The sequence below is a fragment of the Gracilinanus agilis genome, chromosome 6 (assembly GCF_016433145.1).
Source record: "Gracilinanus agilis isolate LMUSP501 chromosome 6, AgileGrace, whole genome shotgun sequence".
In the NCBI taxonomy this organism is placed as follows: Eukaryota; Metazoa; Chordata; class Mammalia; order Didelphimorphia; family Didelphidae; genus Gracilinanus; species Gracilinanus agilis.
Window position 1 is genome coordinate 63,550,954 of NC_058135.1, and position 16,744 is coordinate 63,567,697.

At 35.1% G+C, this 16,744-nt stretch overlaps 1 protein-coding gene across 4 annotated transcripts in view; it reads right to left on the reverse strand.

Moving 5' to 3' along the window:
* Window positions 1-2,916: 2,916 nt before the first annotated feature.
* Window positions 2,917-16,744, reverse strand: part of CFAP97 (cilia and flagella associated protein 97) — a 37,965-nt gene continuing 24,137 nt past the window's right edge. For all 4 annotated transcript variants that reach the window (XM_044680706.1, XM_044680704.1, XM_044680705.1 and 1 more), the window contains exons 3-5: window positions 15,015-15,283; window positions 6,824-6,974; window positions 2,917-3,581 (exon numbers count right to left, since the gene is read on the reverse strand). In XM_044680706.1, coding sequence (XP_044536641.1) covers window positions 3,454-3,581; window positions 6,824-6,974; window positions 15,015-15,283 — 548 coding nt within the window. In that variant the 3' untranslated portion in view covers window positions 2,917-3,453. The remainder of the gene's footprint in view (window positions 3,582-6,823; window positions 6,975-15,014; window positions 15,284-16,744) is intronic.

Sequence of the window (16,744 nt, forward strand, 5' to 3'; positions counted from 1 at the left end):
ATTGCACTTCATATCTATGGCCATGGGTTTCACTGCTCCCTTCTCTCTAAATGATGCACAATCACTTATAGACTAAGATAATAAACTTAAGCACTGGGGCATCTAGGTGAACCATCAGATCTGGAGTTGGGACACTTCTTAGCTGTGTGCCTCTGGGCAAGTCACTTAAACCCAGCTGCTTAGCCCTTACCACTCTTTCGCCTTGGAAACCAATACTTGGTTATCCATTCTAAGACAGAAGGTAAGGGCTAAATAAATAAAATACACTTAAACAATTGCCACATAATATCCCATTAGTTTATGATCTCCATAATTAAAAGATAAAATCCATCATTAAAGTGTACAATGAGTAAAACTAATGATTATCAAATAAAACTTTGGATGGTTGTTCAGGCAGCATTTGGAAATGGAGGTGATAGTTGAAAGTATTTCTCCTATAAGCACCTGTGTTCAAGAAATACTTGAAAAAGCTTCCTTGAAATCAGAGATTTGTGGAACACTGTTTAAAAACTAGTACCAAATTCAAACATACAAACCTAAATACTTCATTGGAGAATTGGCTAAGAATGTTTTTGTGGAGATTATAAAAGTGTTTGGCCATGCCTTGTACTTCCCAGCAAGGGAAACAGATCTCTTCCACAAGAAATAGTTCTCAATGGCTTAAAATTTGGAGAGGAAGTATTTTGCTTCTAAAAAGAACAGTAGTCAGGTTGGCATTCGACAAAGAGCAAACCAGTTCTGAATAATAATCCTAAACCTAAGGGACAAATCATTTAACCTGAACCTTAGTTTCTTCATTTATAAAATGAGCAGATGGGCTATGGGATCTCTATAGTTGTCTTTCAGCTCTAGAGTTTAGGAGTATGATTTCTGGTTGCAGATTCTTTCTAGGATATATCAGAATCTTGAAATGATAATCATATATATTTATTAATTGGCTCAAATGTAAACAATTCTAAATATATGATGGTTCTTCATGTTCATACTAGGCAATCTACTTTATCCTTCGGTAAAAGTGCTCCTGTAAACAACCTTCAAAGTACCTTTACTTTTATATCCAGAAAATCCCCATTCTTCCTCAACTTTTGGACTATTTTTATGGCACAGCTGAGTGGCAATCCAGTTCTATTCATGTGGAAATAAAACAAATATGAGCAAAACTAAAAACCTTCCCAACTTTTCTCTCCTGTTCTTTTCCTTCAGGTTCCTCCCCTTTTAAGCCCAATATCTTTCCCACTAGTGAAATCTAGAGCCATTAAGTTGACATCTAAGAAGACTGGACAGCTTTATTATTAAAGCTATGGCTATGCACTCTTCGGACATGTTTCAGTAGCATTTCAAAAACCTGAAAGACAGCACAAATATTTAATAGATGCATACAAAATGCTCTTGGAGACCAATGTAGTTTTGAACATAATAAACTTTATATTAATTTCCCTTCCCCATACAACTTACAAAAGCAACATACAAAAACTGACAATTTTCATCACTGAATGTCCAACATGCTGTTAAAATTCAGCCTCTTATCCCCCCCTCAAAGAAAGTTGATGTACAAACATTAAAAGTGCAAGTTTAAAATGTGATCTTAACATTAAATACAGCTGTATCTCATTTTATAAGCAAAGCATGGTAAAACAGTTTGATCACCAGAGCAGCACATTAATAATTATGGCAGCAGCATCCAATGAACATTACAATCCCAATGGAAGAAGCAGGATAATCTCAGAGCCAGTTTGCTTCCACATCACTGTTTAAACTCTGCCCTCGGCCCCCTGCCCCCACTAAACAAACTGTTCTAGATGCTAAGGATATGAACTGATACACAAGTCAGAAAACTGAGAATCAATGTTTAACATAACATAGTTTGGCTTACTGCCTAGAGTGCTGAAGAAATTAGCTTGTCTGTCCTGTTGACCATATGTAGTTCATTTCAAAGCACAGCAAGAGTGAAAGCTGGAGAATAAAAACCAACTTCCTTATTCTTGTGGCCATGGATCACAACTCTCAAAGTACGATTTGGCATTTAATATAGACATGTCCCCCATCCCCCCAAACATTCTCCTGGGAGGCTGAGAAAGCAAGTAGAGAAATAGAGAAATAATGATGACAGCAGCATTACACTTCATCTTATGAAAGAAAAGCTTTTAAATGAGGACAGAAAAAGTTTCTAATTACCTATACCTATATTAAAACTCATTGTCCACTACCAATGTTAAAGACAACTTGCAGTATTAAATAAAAGCTTGGCAAAATTACAGCTCCAGGCTATGACACACAAAAAAAAAAAAAGCACTAACATTTAAGAACAAATGTTGATTATTTAGGATTTCTTTTACAGCACTATTTCTTTTAGCCTTATCAGTACTAGCGGCAACATCAAGAACTACTAAAAAATGTCAAGTCCTTTACCAAGTTCTTCCTTAATTCAGTTAATAATAAATAAGAAAATAAGAACATTACATACTAATAATGTTATCTCCTAAAACACAGATTGGTCCGATCCTCCTGATCTGTCTCTTAGCCTTTCATAATGTAGTTCCATTTTATTCTGAAATCAAAATATTTGCTTTGTTGCTTGTCTTGCTTGTCACACAAGACTAAAGCCGATGCAAATTTGGTCTTCAGAAACTACCATAAAGCAGCAGAGTCAAATTCTAAACTTCCCCTCACTCACTCATTAACAATATTTCTATTCATCTGGAAATGGTGTGAAAATGTGAAAGAAGATTTCATACTCTCTACTCTCTGATGTTTGTTCACAGTTCTGAGGAGAGGAATAGATTGAAGTTTCAGGATCTAACTTGGGGCACCTATAGAGAATCAAGTTGACTATAGGGGTGGTCCCACTATACATTTCTATCAATCTACCCTACAATTCTCAGACCAACTTAACAGCTCCATCTGAGGGGGAAAAAAAAGAAAATTTCGGTATGTTTCTTAATGAAAACCATCAACCTAGCAAAGTGCTGCAATTATAAAATTCAAGCCATAAATCACACTCACATAAGTCCCGAAGCCCACTGAATAAGTCAATTTAGGAGGTATGTTCATGGTTTAAAGTTTACTGGAAAAAAAGAGAACTAAATAGTTAAAAATCCTGGGTCCAAAGTATTGCAATACCACCATGCTGTCAGCATGACATTATGTCTTGTTAATATGGTGAGAAAATTTACATGTATACTACCATCCCTGTATTAAATATACATGTGTGTGTATATATATATATACACATACATCTCAGATAAATACATCCACACAGGAAACACTGATTTGACATGAAATTGTCCTTTGTAAAGTAAATTTTGCGTCAAGTTACAATAAATTAATATAATGCTGTATACTTTAATCACTTAAAATAGGATTACAGACTTTTGCACAGAGAATTACAGTAATCTACAAGAGCAATTCAATAGAAATCTGGGTAATAACAATGTTCAAAATAAAATAAATTTTTTATAACCAAGCAGTACGAACATTAGGGGGTTTAGGTCTCAGCAGAGGGCCACTGGAAGCATCAGAAAGTGATCTTTCACTCTTACGACTGAGAGCACTGGTAGCACTGGATGACCTGGATGCTCCTCCTGATAACATACAAAAAAGCATGGAAAATTATCCAACCACATAAGATCTGGTAGTTATCTCATGTTCTTCACTGTCTATCTCTCACCTTAAACATTTCTTCAGTTCAAAAGATCTAACATTAGAAAATTGAACTTTTCCCTTTCTTTTTCTCCAGGATGATACCAATTTTTGGGAAGTAGGGGCAAATTGGAGGGAGGACAGGAACAGAACAGCTAAGATATAGCAAAATAAATAATGGATTTGGAGTAGGCCAAGAGATATGGATGCAAGTGCTAGTACTGTCACTTCCTGGCTGTGAATATTTATCCTCTCTGGGCTAATGTTTTCTCATCTGTAAAATGAGAGGATTCGACTAAATATATAATAATCAGAATCCCCCTTCCCACTCTTAATGGCTAGGTTCCCAAGAACCATTTCTTAAGCATAGACAATACACACTATACTACTCCTCCAGGTCCTGGGGAGATGAAAAGATAAGACAATCTCTTCTCCCATGAATTTACCACCTAATAGAGGAGAATAATTTTAAAAATACAGTTATTCATGGGGGCAGCTGAGTAGCTCAGTGGAGTGAGAGTCAGGCCTAGAGATGGGAGGTCCTAGGTTCAAACCCGGCCTCAGACACTTCCCAGCTGTGTGACCCTGGGCAAGTCACTTGACCCCCATTGCCCACCCTTATCACTCTTCCACCTATGAGACAATACACCGAAGTACAAGGGTTTAAAAAAAAAATACAGTTATTCAGGCAAAGATGGAATGAGACACAATTCTATTATTGGGCTGTTGTGAGGACAAAATGAGAGAGTGTGAAAAGTGATTTGTAAACTTCATATAAATTACAATGATGAATAGCGAGATTAAAGGCAAGGAGACAAGGGAATGCCTGAGTGACAGGACATACACAGTATATAGAAGGCTAAAAAGGTTAGATGGTACCAGATAACAGAGGGCTTTAAATGCCAGGCCCTCAGATATTCTGAATATTTCATTAGATAAAGTTTTGTCCTTCATTTGAAAGCTAACAGGAAGTCATGGAGATAAAGAGCTCCATGCTTCGTGTGTGTGTGTGTGTGTGTGTGTGTGTGTGTGTGTGTGTGTGTGTGTGTGTGTGTGTGTGTGTGTAACAGTATGAAGAGTGGGAAGGGAATTCAAGGTAGGAAGATTTAATAGTACTCTCATAAGAGGTTCCTTTACTATCTTAACAAGATATCATGATATGCTGTATGTGTAACTTGTAAAAGATAGAATTACAAAATTTCAGTGCTGGGACCCTCAGAGGCTAGTTACCTATTCCAACTCATACATCAAATGTAGGCATGAAGACCTCTTGTGAGGGGGAATTCACAATTAATTGCTGAATTTGCAAAGGCACTTTACATGTGTATTATTTCATTTGAGTCTTATCAACCCCAATAAAGTAAAAACTAAAAATATCATCTCCATCTATAAAATAGGGAAACTGAAGCTCAGGAAGTTTAAAAGACTTGCCTGTGGTCAGTGTTAGAGTCATTCTGACTCTAGATCCATTTTCTGGTAACATTGGAAAAATCCATTTCTGGAAAGCTTTTCTTTACATCAAGCTTAAAACCACCTCTGCAATTTTCACCCATTGCTTCTAGTTCAGCCTTGTGGGATGAGTCAGACAACTCAAATCTCTCTCTTCTCCTGAATAAAAGCCCTTCAGGGATCTGAAGGCAGCTCCAAGCTTCTATTTCCCAATCTCTAAGATTCTTTTCTTCAGGTGAAAGTTCCAGAATTCCTTCAACTAATTCTTAAGTAGGATGATCTTTAAGTCCTTTCCCATTCTAGCTGCCTTCCTCTGGAAACTCTACAATTTATCAATGTCCAGCCTATGTCATCTAGGCCAGAAAACAATACACCAGATATGGCTTGATAAGGGGAAAGAACAGATGAGATATCAATTCCCTAGTACTAGTTACTGCTTTCTCTTAATGCATCCGAAGATCACATTAGTCTTTTAAGTGGTTATATTTATATATATATATATACAAACACACACACATATATATNTGGGATGAGTCAGACAACTCAAATCTCTCTCTTCTCCTGAATAAAAGCCCTTCAGGGATCTGAAGGCAGCTCCAAGCTTCTATTTCCCAATCTCTAAGATTCTTTTCTTCAGGTGAAAGTTCCAGAATTCCTTCAACTAATTCTTAAGTAGGATGATCTTTAAGTCCTTTCCCATTCTAGCTGCCTTCCTCTGGAAACTCTACAATTTATCAATGTCCAGCCTATGTCATCTAGGCCAGAAAACAATACACCAGATATGGCTTGATAAGGGGAAAGAACAGATGAGATATCAATTCCCTAGTACTAGTTACTGCTTTCTCTTAATGCATCCGAAGATCACATTAGTCTTTTAAGTGGTTATATTTATATATATATATATACAAACACACACATATATATACATATATATATATATATATATATATATATATATAAAACAAGCTTACAATACATTAAACCCTCTATATCTTTTTTATTTATTGCTATCAAGTCAGGCCTCTTCCATCTTGCATTTGTATAGTTGATTTTAACTCAAGTGTAAGACTTTATATTTGTTTCTAATAAACTGCATCTTCTTAAATTCAACCCAACTGTTTTAGATTGTTCGGATATTTTGGATCCTGAATCTGCTATCTAACTGATCGGTTATCCCTCCTAGCTCTATGTTATCTGCAAAAATGTGAAAACGCGTCCTCTACAATTTCATCCAAGTCTGATAAATAAGTAAACAAACTGTTAAATAATACAAGGTTTCATTAGGGACTTGCATTAAGCAAGTTAACTTGAAGATATTCACAACAAGCTACACTTTTGAAGGAATTCAACTTGTTCCAGGACTACCTAACTATATTAAACCTAGGTTTGCAACACAATCTTACACTTAAATTTTCTGTGCCTCAGTTTTAGAATTTGTCAAAATAGAAATAGTATTTCTAGCACACATTTCACAGGCTGACATGAGGAAAGCATATCTTAAATCTTAAAGTACTATCTTTATAGGCATGAGCTATGTGCTCAAAGAAACCCAGTTTCCTTATAAAGAGGAGAAGATCCATATAAGATTACAAGATGTTAGCAATAAGTCTAGTTTAGGGGAATCTTTGACTTTGAGACCCACAGGCCCATGAATTAAATGTTCTTAAATTAATGAATGATGAAAGATTATGTTAAAAAATCTAAAGAGGCAAAAAGGGGCCAAAATTATACTTACTTAGTGGGCTAATCTGACCATGAGTAGACTTCACTCGTCTTGAGACCGGAGATGCATTTAGGTAGCCCATATGGCGATGATAATCCATCAGCTGTTCTGTACGTTTCATACCAACAGTGGGCTTCACAGCTTCAAGTCTTTTCAATAAAGCCTTCATTAAGGAAAATCAATTGAAATGTCTAAGTTAGAGAGAAATATTAGAATATTGTCTAGAACTCTGAATCAATAAATTATATTAATGAGTTGTATTACATGATTATATATAACATGACATAATAAACAAAGGACATATTTTACATATTACTATATTATACCATTATATTGATAATTTTATGTATATAAAAATTATTTTGAAAAAGATTGTGTAGCATTTGAAAACAATCCTAAACTTTTAACAGTTTGAAAGTATGTTTATGTTAAGATATCGGATAAATCTTGAGTTGATATCATATTAATGTAAAAGCTAATCTGCCAGGAAGACCTGGGTTTCAGTCTCATCTTTGATATACCATCTGTGTGACCCTGGACAGATCACTTAACCTCTCCAAGCATCTAAGTCTCTAAGTGGTAGAGAACAGTCACTGGGGGTTCTCCACCTCACTGAAATCTCAGGTCTTGGACACCTTCTTACCTCTACCACCAGTGCAAACGATGTTCAAAGATGAGTCATTTTGATCATGCCTGTGCTCCCTAATAGCAATGCAGATTGTAACCCATCTATCTATCTATATCTATCTATAGGTCTCCATTTGCTGTGACCAACAAACTGACTACTTTGAAATGTCTATCCAATGTAGCTTAGAGTTTGTCTTTACAGCTTGAAATAAGGTTCATGATTAAGGCCTTTTTAGCATGGTAGGGCTGGTCAGTGCTTGTGCTTGACAGCCATAGTTTTTAAGAACTGAATCCTGTCCCCACTTTGATGAGACAGCATTAGAGTGGGTCTTAAGTCAAATAGTGTTTGATTTTTCTACAAAAACAGTATTATAATAGAGGATTAAATTCCATAAATTCCTGATCTAAAGGTAAAACCAAACTTTTTATTAATATGGCCACAAATACCATACTTAATCAACCACAAAATAAATAAATACACACGCACACACGCGCACACACACACACACCCCTAGACATAAAACTGAATGCAAATCTTTCTAAAAGGGCAATATTTTAGTCAGTCACATAACACTGTATTTAATATGATATAGTATCTTGTCTTTTGAAATCTTTGCCTTATCATAAATAAGAAGGAAAATAAATCCTTCATCTAGATTTGGAAATCAGAAGTTTCTTTAGGTATCCTCATCAGTTCTGCTCTTTACCTGCTTACTTGTAAACTTAGGCTTTTTAATGATGCTTATTATATATGACAGTCTATCTAAGTTTGGTGTCTTCATCCCTATCACTCTCTAGTGTCACCACCTCTGCTTTCGTAATAAAGCAAAGCAATAGAATGTGGAATTTTCTCTATTTTAAATTACAAGAGAATGGCAATGCATATTTTGTCAACCACTGTGGAAAAATAAAGGTCCTTATAATTCATCTATTGAAATGGGAGAATAATCCTTTACCATCTACTTCACAAGGTGATCATGAAGAAAGTGCTTATTATAAGTACACTACACAAACGTAAACTATTATTTCAAAGAAATTTTTAAAACAATTTCTGAAAGCAAGATGCATGACAACTGTCACTGTTACTGTCAGAACATGAACACATTTAAGGAAACATTTTGGCTCAGCTTCCAAATCACATGTACCTATTCCAAGTGTCAGTCTGTTCGTGAGATGGAAATGGCAAGTCCAGGAAAAATCCAAGTACATGCTACAGCCAGAAATAGCTATTACTAAAGTGTTTATTATAATTTAAACGTGAAAATAGATTTACATAGATTTTAATTCATCGTAATTTATTAGAATCAATGTCCATAACACACCAAAATGAGAAATCACTATCATGTGGCTTTTGGTTCTATTACTGTTTTGCATTATTTTTTAGCTGTTAGTTGTATAGTAATTAATCTCTTTTGCCCAGCTAGAAAGCTTCAACCATTTTTAACCTTTTTTGCATTCCCTCAGTGCCTAATAGAATACTAAGAACAGAGTTGGCATTCAGTAAATACCAACTGATTGAACAGGAAAAAATTCTGCTTGGGTTCCAAATAAAATGTTGTCACTCCAGATCTAATTGTTTTCTCTTTGGGAACATACACTCCTATTTAGAAAGGCAACATATCCTTCTGGATCTGTCTCTGCTTCTAACTTAGAGGCAACACTCAGTTCTAGTGAGCAGCTTTTAAGCAATTGCCAAACAAAGTTTTCACTGCTCCTAAAGTGACATAGCACGAACCAGAGAACTAGGGCTGCTTTTCGGTGCGATTTGTTATTCCAGTGAAAGGTTAGGAAGTTAAAAAAAGGAATAATCAGGCTGAATAGCACAATCTGCTTTTAGTTCAAATGAAGAAACGAATCAAAAGAGAGCTTTTTCCTCTAGAAAACAACTTTTCCTATGAATCAGGATCATTCTTTTACATACATACATACATACGTATGTAGATATATGTATATACTTATGTGTACATATGCATATATATATGTATATATGTTACAGGAGAAGTTACTTTTCTGGATTTAAATGTAACAAATTTGAGAGAAATGTCTCAAGAGCTCCCCCTACTGTTCAAAATGACTATTTACTCTTGGCTTTACTAGCATGGCCTGGCTCATTAATAAATATTAACATTTTTAAAACTCTAAGTTGAATGTTTTAACTTTTAAAATACATCATTAATTTATCCTGCCCTAAGAGAGATGGTAATATCACCTGCTCTTTCTTGAAAATGATTAAGAAATCAATTTTACTTGGGTAATAAGTCTTTTATCTTCAAACAAATAGCAGTAAGTTTTTCTTTACCAGTCCGCGGTTTAGTGAAAATCTTGTTCCAAAGGCTATATAGCACTTACTGCAAATTCTGCTTAGAAATACACTAAAGCATCCTTTTAAGTTCATACAGGACCAATGCCTATTCTTCATTCCTCAATGCCATTGCCTTTAATGACTTATTCTGAGTTTTAGTAGCAAGGCAATGATTCAAAAGCAGCAAAACTAGAAGGAGGGAGCTTCATTGGTAATTATTTTAAAACTCCAAGGCTATTTCTCTTTCCATATATTTCCATAATTGAGAAACTCAATTAATTGCCTTTCCTTGCTATCCTGCTTCCACCAATCCCACTGCCCCTAAGATGTCCTTGTCCTTCTAGAGAAAAGGAAAATATTAAAAATGATGAACTGGAGGTAAATAAAAGCCTCCATGTCTACAATAAAGACTTTAATGATTCAATAGATCTTATATAAACTCGTGGAAGTACTTGGGTGGACATTACTGCTATTTCCCTTTATCATCTTTCTGTTGACCTCACACTTGGCATGGTACTCTACAGGCAAAGTAGGAGCTGAATAAATGAATGGAGGGGGTCTTAACACATTTAGTCACCACAAAGGCTATTTTTGAAAAGAATGACCTATGGGGAGCAGCTAGATGGCATAATGAATAGAGCATCAGGCCAGGAGTTAGGAGGGCCTGGGTTCAAATTAGCCTTCAGACACTTCCTGGCTTTGTGGCTCCAGGCAAGTCACTTAACTCCAACTGCCAAGCCCTTATTGTGCTTCTGGATTAGAATTGATAGTAAGACAGAAGGTAAAAGTTTTTTTTTAAAAAAAAGAGAAAAAAGAATGACTTATGAAATTGTTTTGAATGCTTCTGCTTCCTACAGGAAAATTTGTTGAGAAAGCACCATCAATTCTAACTTCCATGGAAAAACTTGGCTTTTCTTTATAAGACATTCCAATGATCTGGACTTCATCTGAAACAGAAGAGGTTTCCAGCATGAGGGATATGGGTTTGGAGATCAATTTTCATAAGCTGGAATGTACCTCAAAGGTCACTTTTTCCAATACCTCCCTCAATTTACCAAATAGTGACTTGCCTAAGGAAATGCAACTAAGAAAAAGCAGAGTAGGAACTAAATTAAAAGGTTTAACAAATTCATGATGGGCACCAGATTATCTTAGAGCTCAAGTTAAGGGTCATTTGGTCATAAACCCTCACACTAACATCAATTTAAGAGATAAGATTTCAAGAATTTTAGAGAAAGGTTAGGGCAGATCAGTGGTTTGAAATACTGTCTACACAGGGAATTCAGGAAACCAAATTTTAAAAGAACAGGCACAAATGATGGAATCAAGGGCAGTTAATGTTGGGGTGGGAAGGAGTGGTTTGGAGCAGGGAGACCAGTCCTGTGTCCTAGTACTCTTTAGGTTCTTGCTGGGTTTTGCTCATTAACAATAAAGATAGAATTGAAAGTTCTGAAAAAAAAAATGGTTTTGGTTATGATGATGTTTGAGCCTCCTACTGCCTTTAATAGGTGGTTCACAGGCCTAGTATGCCAAAGAGAAGTCAGACTTTTAAAACAAACTGGGATAACTGTCTGAAGAGATCAGGTATTACTTTGCTTTATTTGGCCCATTTCTCCCCAGGTTGGTGTATCCTTTAATTCCTTACTTTTCTAAATTCTAATGCAAAACCATCACCTAAAGTGTTCCATAAAAAACAGAGTAACCATCTATCAAGGAAACCTGTAGAAAGGATTCCTGAATTAAAAGAGAGGATATTGGAAAAGATGTCAGGGCCTTTTGCATGACTAAAAAAACTATGAGAAAATCAATATCTAGTGTTTACTATAGGTAAATCTGTTTTAGATTAAACATGATATTGTGTCAATGGTATGAGACGATGGACAAGTTATGGAACCTCTCTGAGACAACTTGATTTGCACTGTGGAATCATTTTTGTGGCCCTACTTTCTTCACTCTACATCATCTCACAGAAGTCATTCCATGCATTTCTGGATTCTTCCTATTCTTAAGGAATGACGACGCCTGACATTCCATTATAATAATATGCCAGAAATTCAGTTAATACCTAATAACTAGGTATGTATTTCATTTTCATCATGACGAATAATGTTGTAAATATGGATCCTTTCTCACTGTCAAAAATTTGAGGCATATTCCTTGTAATGAAAACTATGGGTCAGATGTTATGAATAACTTCATAACTTTTCTTTCATAATTACAAACTATTTTTCAGAAATATCAAATGATCTCTCTATATAAACAATATGAGCTTGTCTATATTCTTACCACCCATTAAAACATATTTTCCCACATTTAAGAATTTGATAGCTTCATAATTACGCAGTTACCTTGAGGTTGCTTTAATTTACATTCTCTAATTATTGGAAACTTTAGGCATTTTTTAAAAACCCCTTACCTTCTGTATAGAATTGATACTAAATATGGGTACCAAAGTAGAAGAGCAGTAAGGGCTAGGCAGGCAATTGGGGTTAAGTGACTTGCCCAGAGTCATACAGTTAGGAAGTGTCTGAAGTCAAATTTGAATCCAGGACCTCCCATCTCCAGGCCTGGGTCTCTACTTACTAAGCTACCTACCTGTCCCAACTTTGGACATTTTTAAAGTGGTTCCATAGTTTTCATTTCTTCTTTTAAAATTTATTTATTCAGGGGGCAGGTAGGTGGTTCAGTGGACTGAGAGCCAGGCCTAGAGATGGGAGGTCCTAGTTCAAATCTGGCCTTAGATACTTTCCTAGCTATGTGACTCTAGGCAAATCATTTAAACCCCATTGCCTAGCCCTTATTGCTCTTCTGCCTTCTAGGGAGGAAGGTATGGGTTAAAAAAAATTTTTTTAATTTATTTAGTCACATTCTTTGACTACTTGTTTAAATAGTTCTCATAAGTATGGCAGTTCTTTATAAATTATTAGGTATGTAATGCTGAGAAATTTCTCAGTTTTTAAATTTTCTTCAGCTACATTTTACTTGTTTGAAAGTTTTTTTTATTTCATGTAATCAAGGAGGCATATATAATTTGTATCTTATGAACATCATTTTCTCCAAAGAACTAAATAATAGATGAGTACCACACAGAGGAAAATGGAAAAGCACAAAGTAGGTACAAGCAGGCTCTAATATAAAAAAGGCAAGAAACTCCACAAAGAACAGAAGTAAAGGATGTCTGAAAAGAATTATATGACAGAAAAAGAAGATGGGTTGGTTTTGTGGTAAGAGTGAAGAAGGGCTGCCACTACTCTTCTGGCTCCCTGGTGATGTCTAGGTAAAGCAAGCAAGTCTACCAAATGACATAATGCCAGCAACTTGAGGGCAACTACCTCAAAAATGAAATACATTTTTCTTTTTATATCTCTATGTCCAGCACTGTGCCTGCATAGCATACAGAAGGCATTGAATAAATGTTTTACGACTGATTAAACTAAACCTGTTTTTCAGACTGCTTTCTAATTTTTTTTCAGTAATCCTTGGAAAGAGTCCTTTTCCCTGTGTTTACTGGCCATTTGTTTCTAGCACACAATTCCACTGACTTGCTTTTCTTTTCTATTTTGTTCAGTGCCAGATAGCTCTAATAACGATTGCTTTGTAGTATGGTTTGAGATCTGGTAAAAGCAAGCCTTTTTCCTGCCTACTTTTTTCATGTTATCTTTTGATATTTTTTGCCTTTTATGCCTCCAAATGAACTTTACTATTATTTTGTCTAATTGCACAAATATCTTCTTCTCTTGGTAATTTCACTGGAATTACATAAATCTATAGTGAAATGTGTTTATCATCTAGCCTTGGAACATAACAGGCACTTAATAAATGCTTGCTGATCAAATTGTTACCCCAATGCATGAACACTACATGCCTCTACCATTATTCCACTCTAATTTTATTTCTGCCCCAAAATCCCAAGTCCAAGAACTTTGTATTTATAGGCAAGCCCTTCACGTGGTCTATGAATCCCCTGATATTTAATTTAATTTGTCTTAAGTAGAATTTCCCTACTTTCTAGGGGTTTTTTGAAGTGATATACTGAAGTTTATTTTTGTGCATTCATTTTAAATCTTATCACTTGCCTCAGACTATTTGTCTCAATTAAAATTCTTACTGTTTCTCTAGCTTATGCCACGCTACTAAAACATCAGCAAAGATATAATTTTCCATTTCTTTGTGAACCTCACCTATAATTCCTTTTTTGGAAAGAATTATAATGCTAGTGTAGCATTCTAGCATTGTGCCAAAAATAGTGGCAATGGCAAGGAACTTTACCTTACCACATCATTAGGGCTCCTTGGTCAGATTAGTTTGTTTTCTGAAACCTTTTCCTCGCTTTCTGTCCTTCTATATTTTCAATGTATTTATCACGTGCTAAAGTGGTTTGTTATTTTTTATCTGTCATGACATTCATCTGCTCAGAAGATGGCAGTGGCTCCCTACCAAGTAAAAGTCAAATCCCTTTACCTGGCACTTGAGTTCTTCCCCCTCAAACCTAATGCTATCTAATCTTTCCAAATTTATCTCATATTACTACCTTTCAGACATGCCCTCTAAGTTACCTCAGACAAGCTCAACTTACCATGGAATCCCAGGATGTAGAACTGGAAAAGACTATAAAGCTTTCATTTTAAAGAGGGTAAAACTGAGTACCAGGAAGTTTAAATGGCTTGTCAAAGATCACAGGAATCAAGTGGCAGAGCTAGAATATGACTCCAAGTATACTTTTACTTTCGACAGTAGGCTCAGCTACTGGACTGGTACTTTTAGTTTGATTTTGCTAGTGATTTATTCTGCACAAGAAACAACAAATCCATTAAAGTAATAGTCAATGTACCACTGGTAGGCTCCAGTCAAAAAAGCTACACAGTTGTATACAACCTGCTATCATAATCTGAGGCAGAGCTTCAGCTATGGTAATAAAAGATTCTGGAGTAGGTACTTTGAAGCCTTAGGCCACCTGCGCCAGCAACTAGCTACATGACCTGGGATGAATCATATCTCCTTTGTGTTTTGGGAAACCTCACTCACCTGTAAAATGAGGAGGTTGTCAAATACTGCAGTATCCTGTTAGGGTCTGTCTATGAGTTCAGTGCCTTTAAAACTTATCAATAATGCTGTCCAATGGATAAAACTGCCCATTATCTATTTTTGTTTTCAGATAACTAAGCAAAAAAAGTTATAATTTACTTTTTAAAAAAATCATATTGAGTTCTTTATTTAGTGAAAAGAATATACATTTGCATTTTTTTAGTCTCTCAAAGTTCTTGGGTAACTTACCAAGTTCTCTCTCTCAATCCTTTGCTGTTCTTTCTGTCTGTTGAGAGCACTGTGGTACAACTTTGGCGGTGGAACAACAGGTTTCCTAGGAATGGTACTCTTGACTCTTGGTTTTTCAGCCTGCTTGGATAGTTCTTTTAACAACCTTTGATTTTCTCGATCGATCTGTCTTACTTCCTCCTTTGTAAAAGAGTAGTTTTTCTTAGGTAGTGGAGAGGGTCGATCAACATTAAATTTTTGTTGTTCTTTTTTGTCTAGTTGCAGAAAAGCTTTAAGAAATAAACAAAAAATCCTCAGATAAAAATCATAAAGTAAAAATGTGATATCACTGAATTTTCATAAAATCTGTATGTATTTCTGTATATTCTTTGCTCCTGATATTTAAAGATAGTTAACTTATTTCCTTTGATGAACTCTTTACTGACAACAGAATTATATATCTGAAGCATTTTAACTAGATACACAACATATAGTTTCATAATTAACAAAGGCAGAGCTCACAATCTGCTTTCAATGCCCTTTCAAAATACATACTTTTCAATAAGCCTTCAAACAAGAATAAACTCTTCACTAGCAAGTTCTACTTATATAATAGATGGCAGATAAGCCATCTTAGGAGAAATGAAAAAAATGTTTTGTCTGCTTCAGATGTTTTTATATTTAAAGTACTATGTGTACAAATACCAGTTCCTGATGAATGGAAAACCTTTGTTTCCACTAATATTTTTTAAAGTATTACTTGTTTTGTATTAAGTATTAAATACTTAATTTAGGAACTTAGTGTATTGGGAAAAGTTTTACCTCTCCATCTATACATGAGAGGAAAAGTGATCCAGGTACCATGAGAAAAATTTGTTGAAAATATGCTGGAATAGCTTTGAAATCTTTGAAGTGTAAGGTCTAAGATCTACTTTGAAGAGTCAAAGGATCTTTAAGAACTTCTGCAGGCAACTATGGTTTGACTACCAAAGCAAAAATACCTCTGAAGCAAACATAAACTTGGTATTTTACTTTATAAGCACTACCATAAGTAAATTTTCAAAACATAAGCAGTATTCCAAATATATATTGTCTTTGAAAAACCAAACCATTCACTGCTAACTCAAAACAGAAATTTGAGTGAGTCAATACTATTCAAGTAAAAAAAAATCTTTTTTTGGTCCTGATTTTTAAAATTTCTATTGATTTAACTTAGCTATTATTAGTATGTAATTATAATTTCCTTGATAAGTTATTAAAAATTAAACACTTGTGGAAAAGACACTAAAATATAACAATACATGAAATATTTTATAGATTAAGTTCTTTATAGAAATAAGTTCTGAGTTTCTAGAAAATATCTGACACATTAGCTTTTAAGAATCCTGAATAATAGCAGACAGTAAATTTGAGACACATTTGCAAAGCAGTATGTTAAATAATTAGGTTAATCACAACTCTTATGAATACAAAACATGCAACAACTACATAAAAATACAATGTTACTGTAGAAAGAAAGGTACAAAGTGCTGCTCTGTGAGGTCCAAAGGAGCAAAGGTAAATTACTGATTTGGGAAAGGAGAGGAGGACACAGGTAGAGAAACTAGATCATGGAAGGCTTTTCAAAGATGGCATTTAACCTGGGCTAGAAAGGACACGTAAGATTTCAACAGGCCAAGAAAGGGAAGGAGAACATTCAAGGCTTAAAGAAGAGTGTACAAATGCATGGAAATGGGAAAGTACAGTGCAAA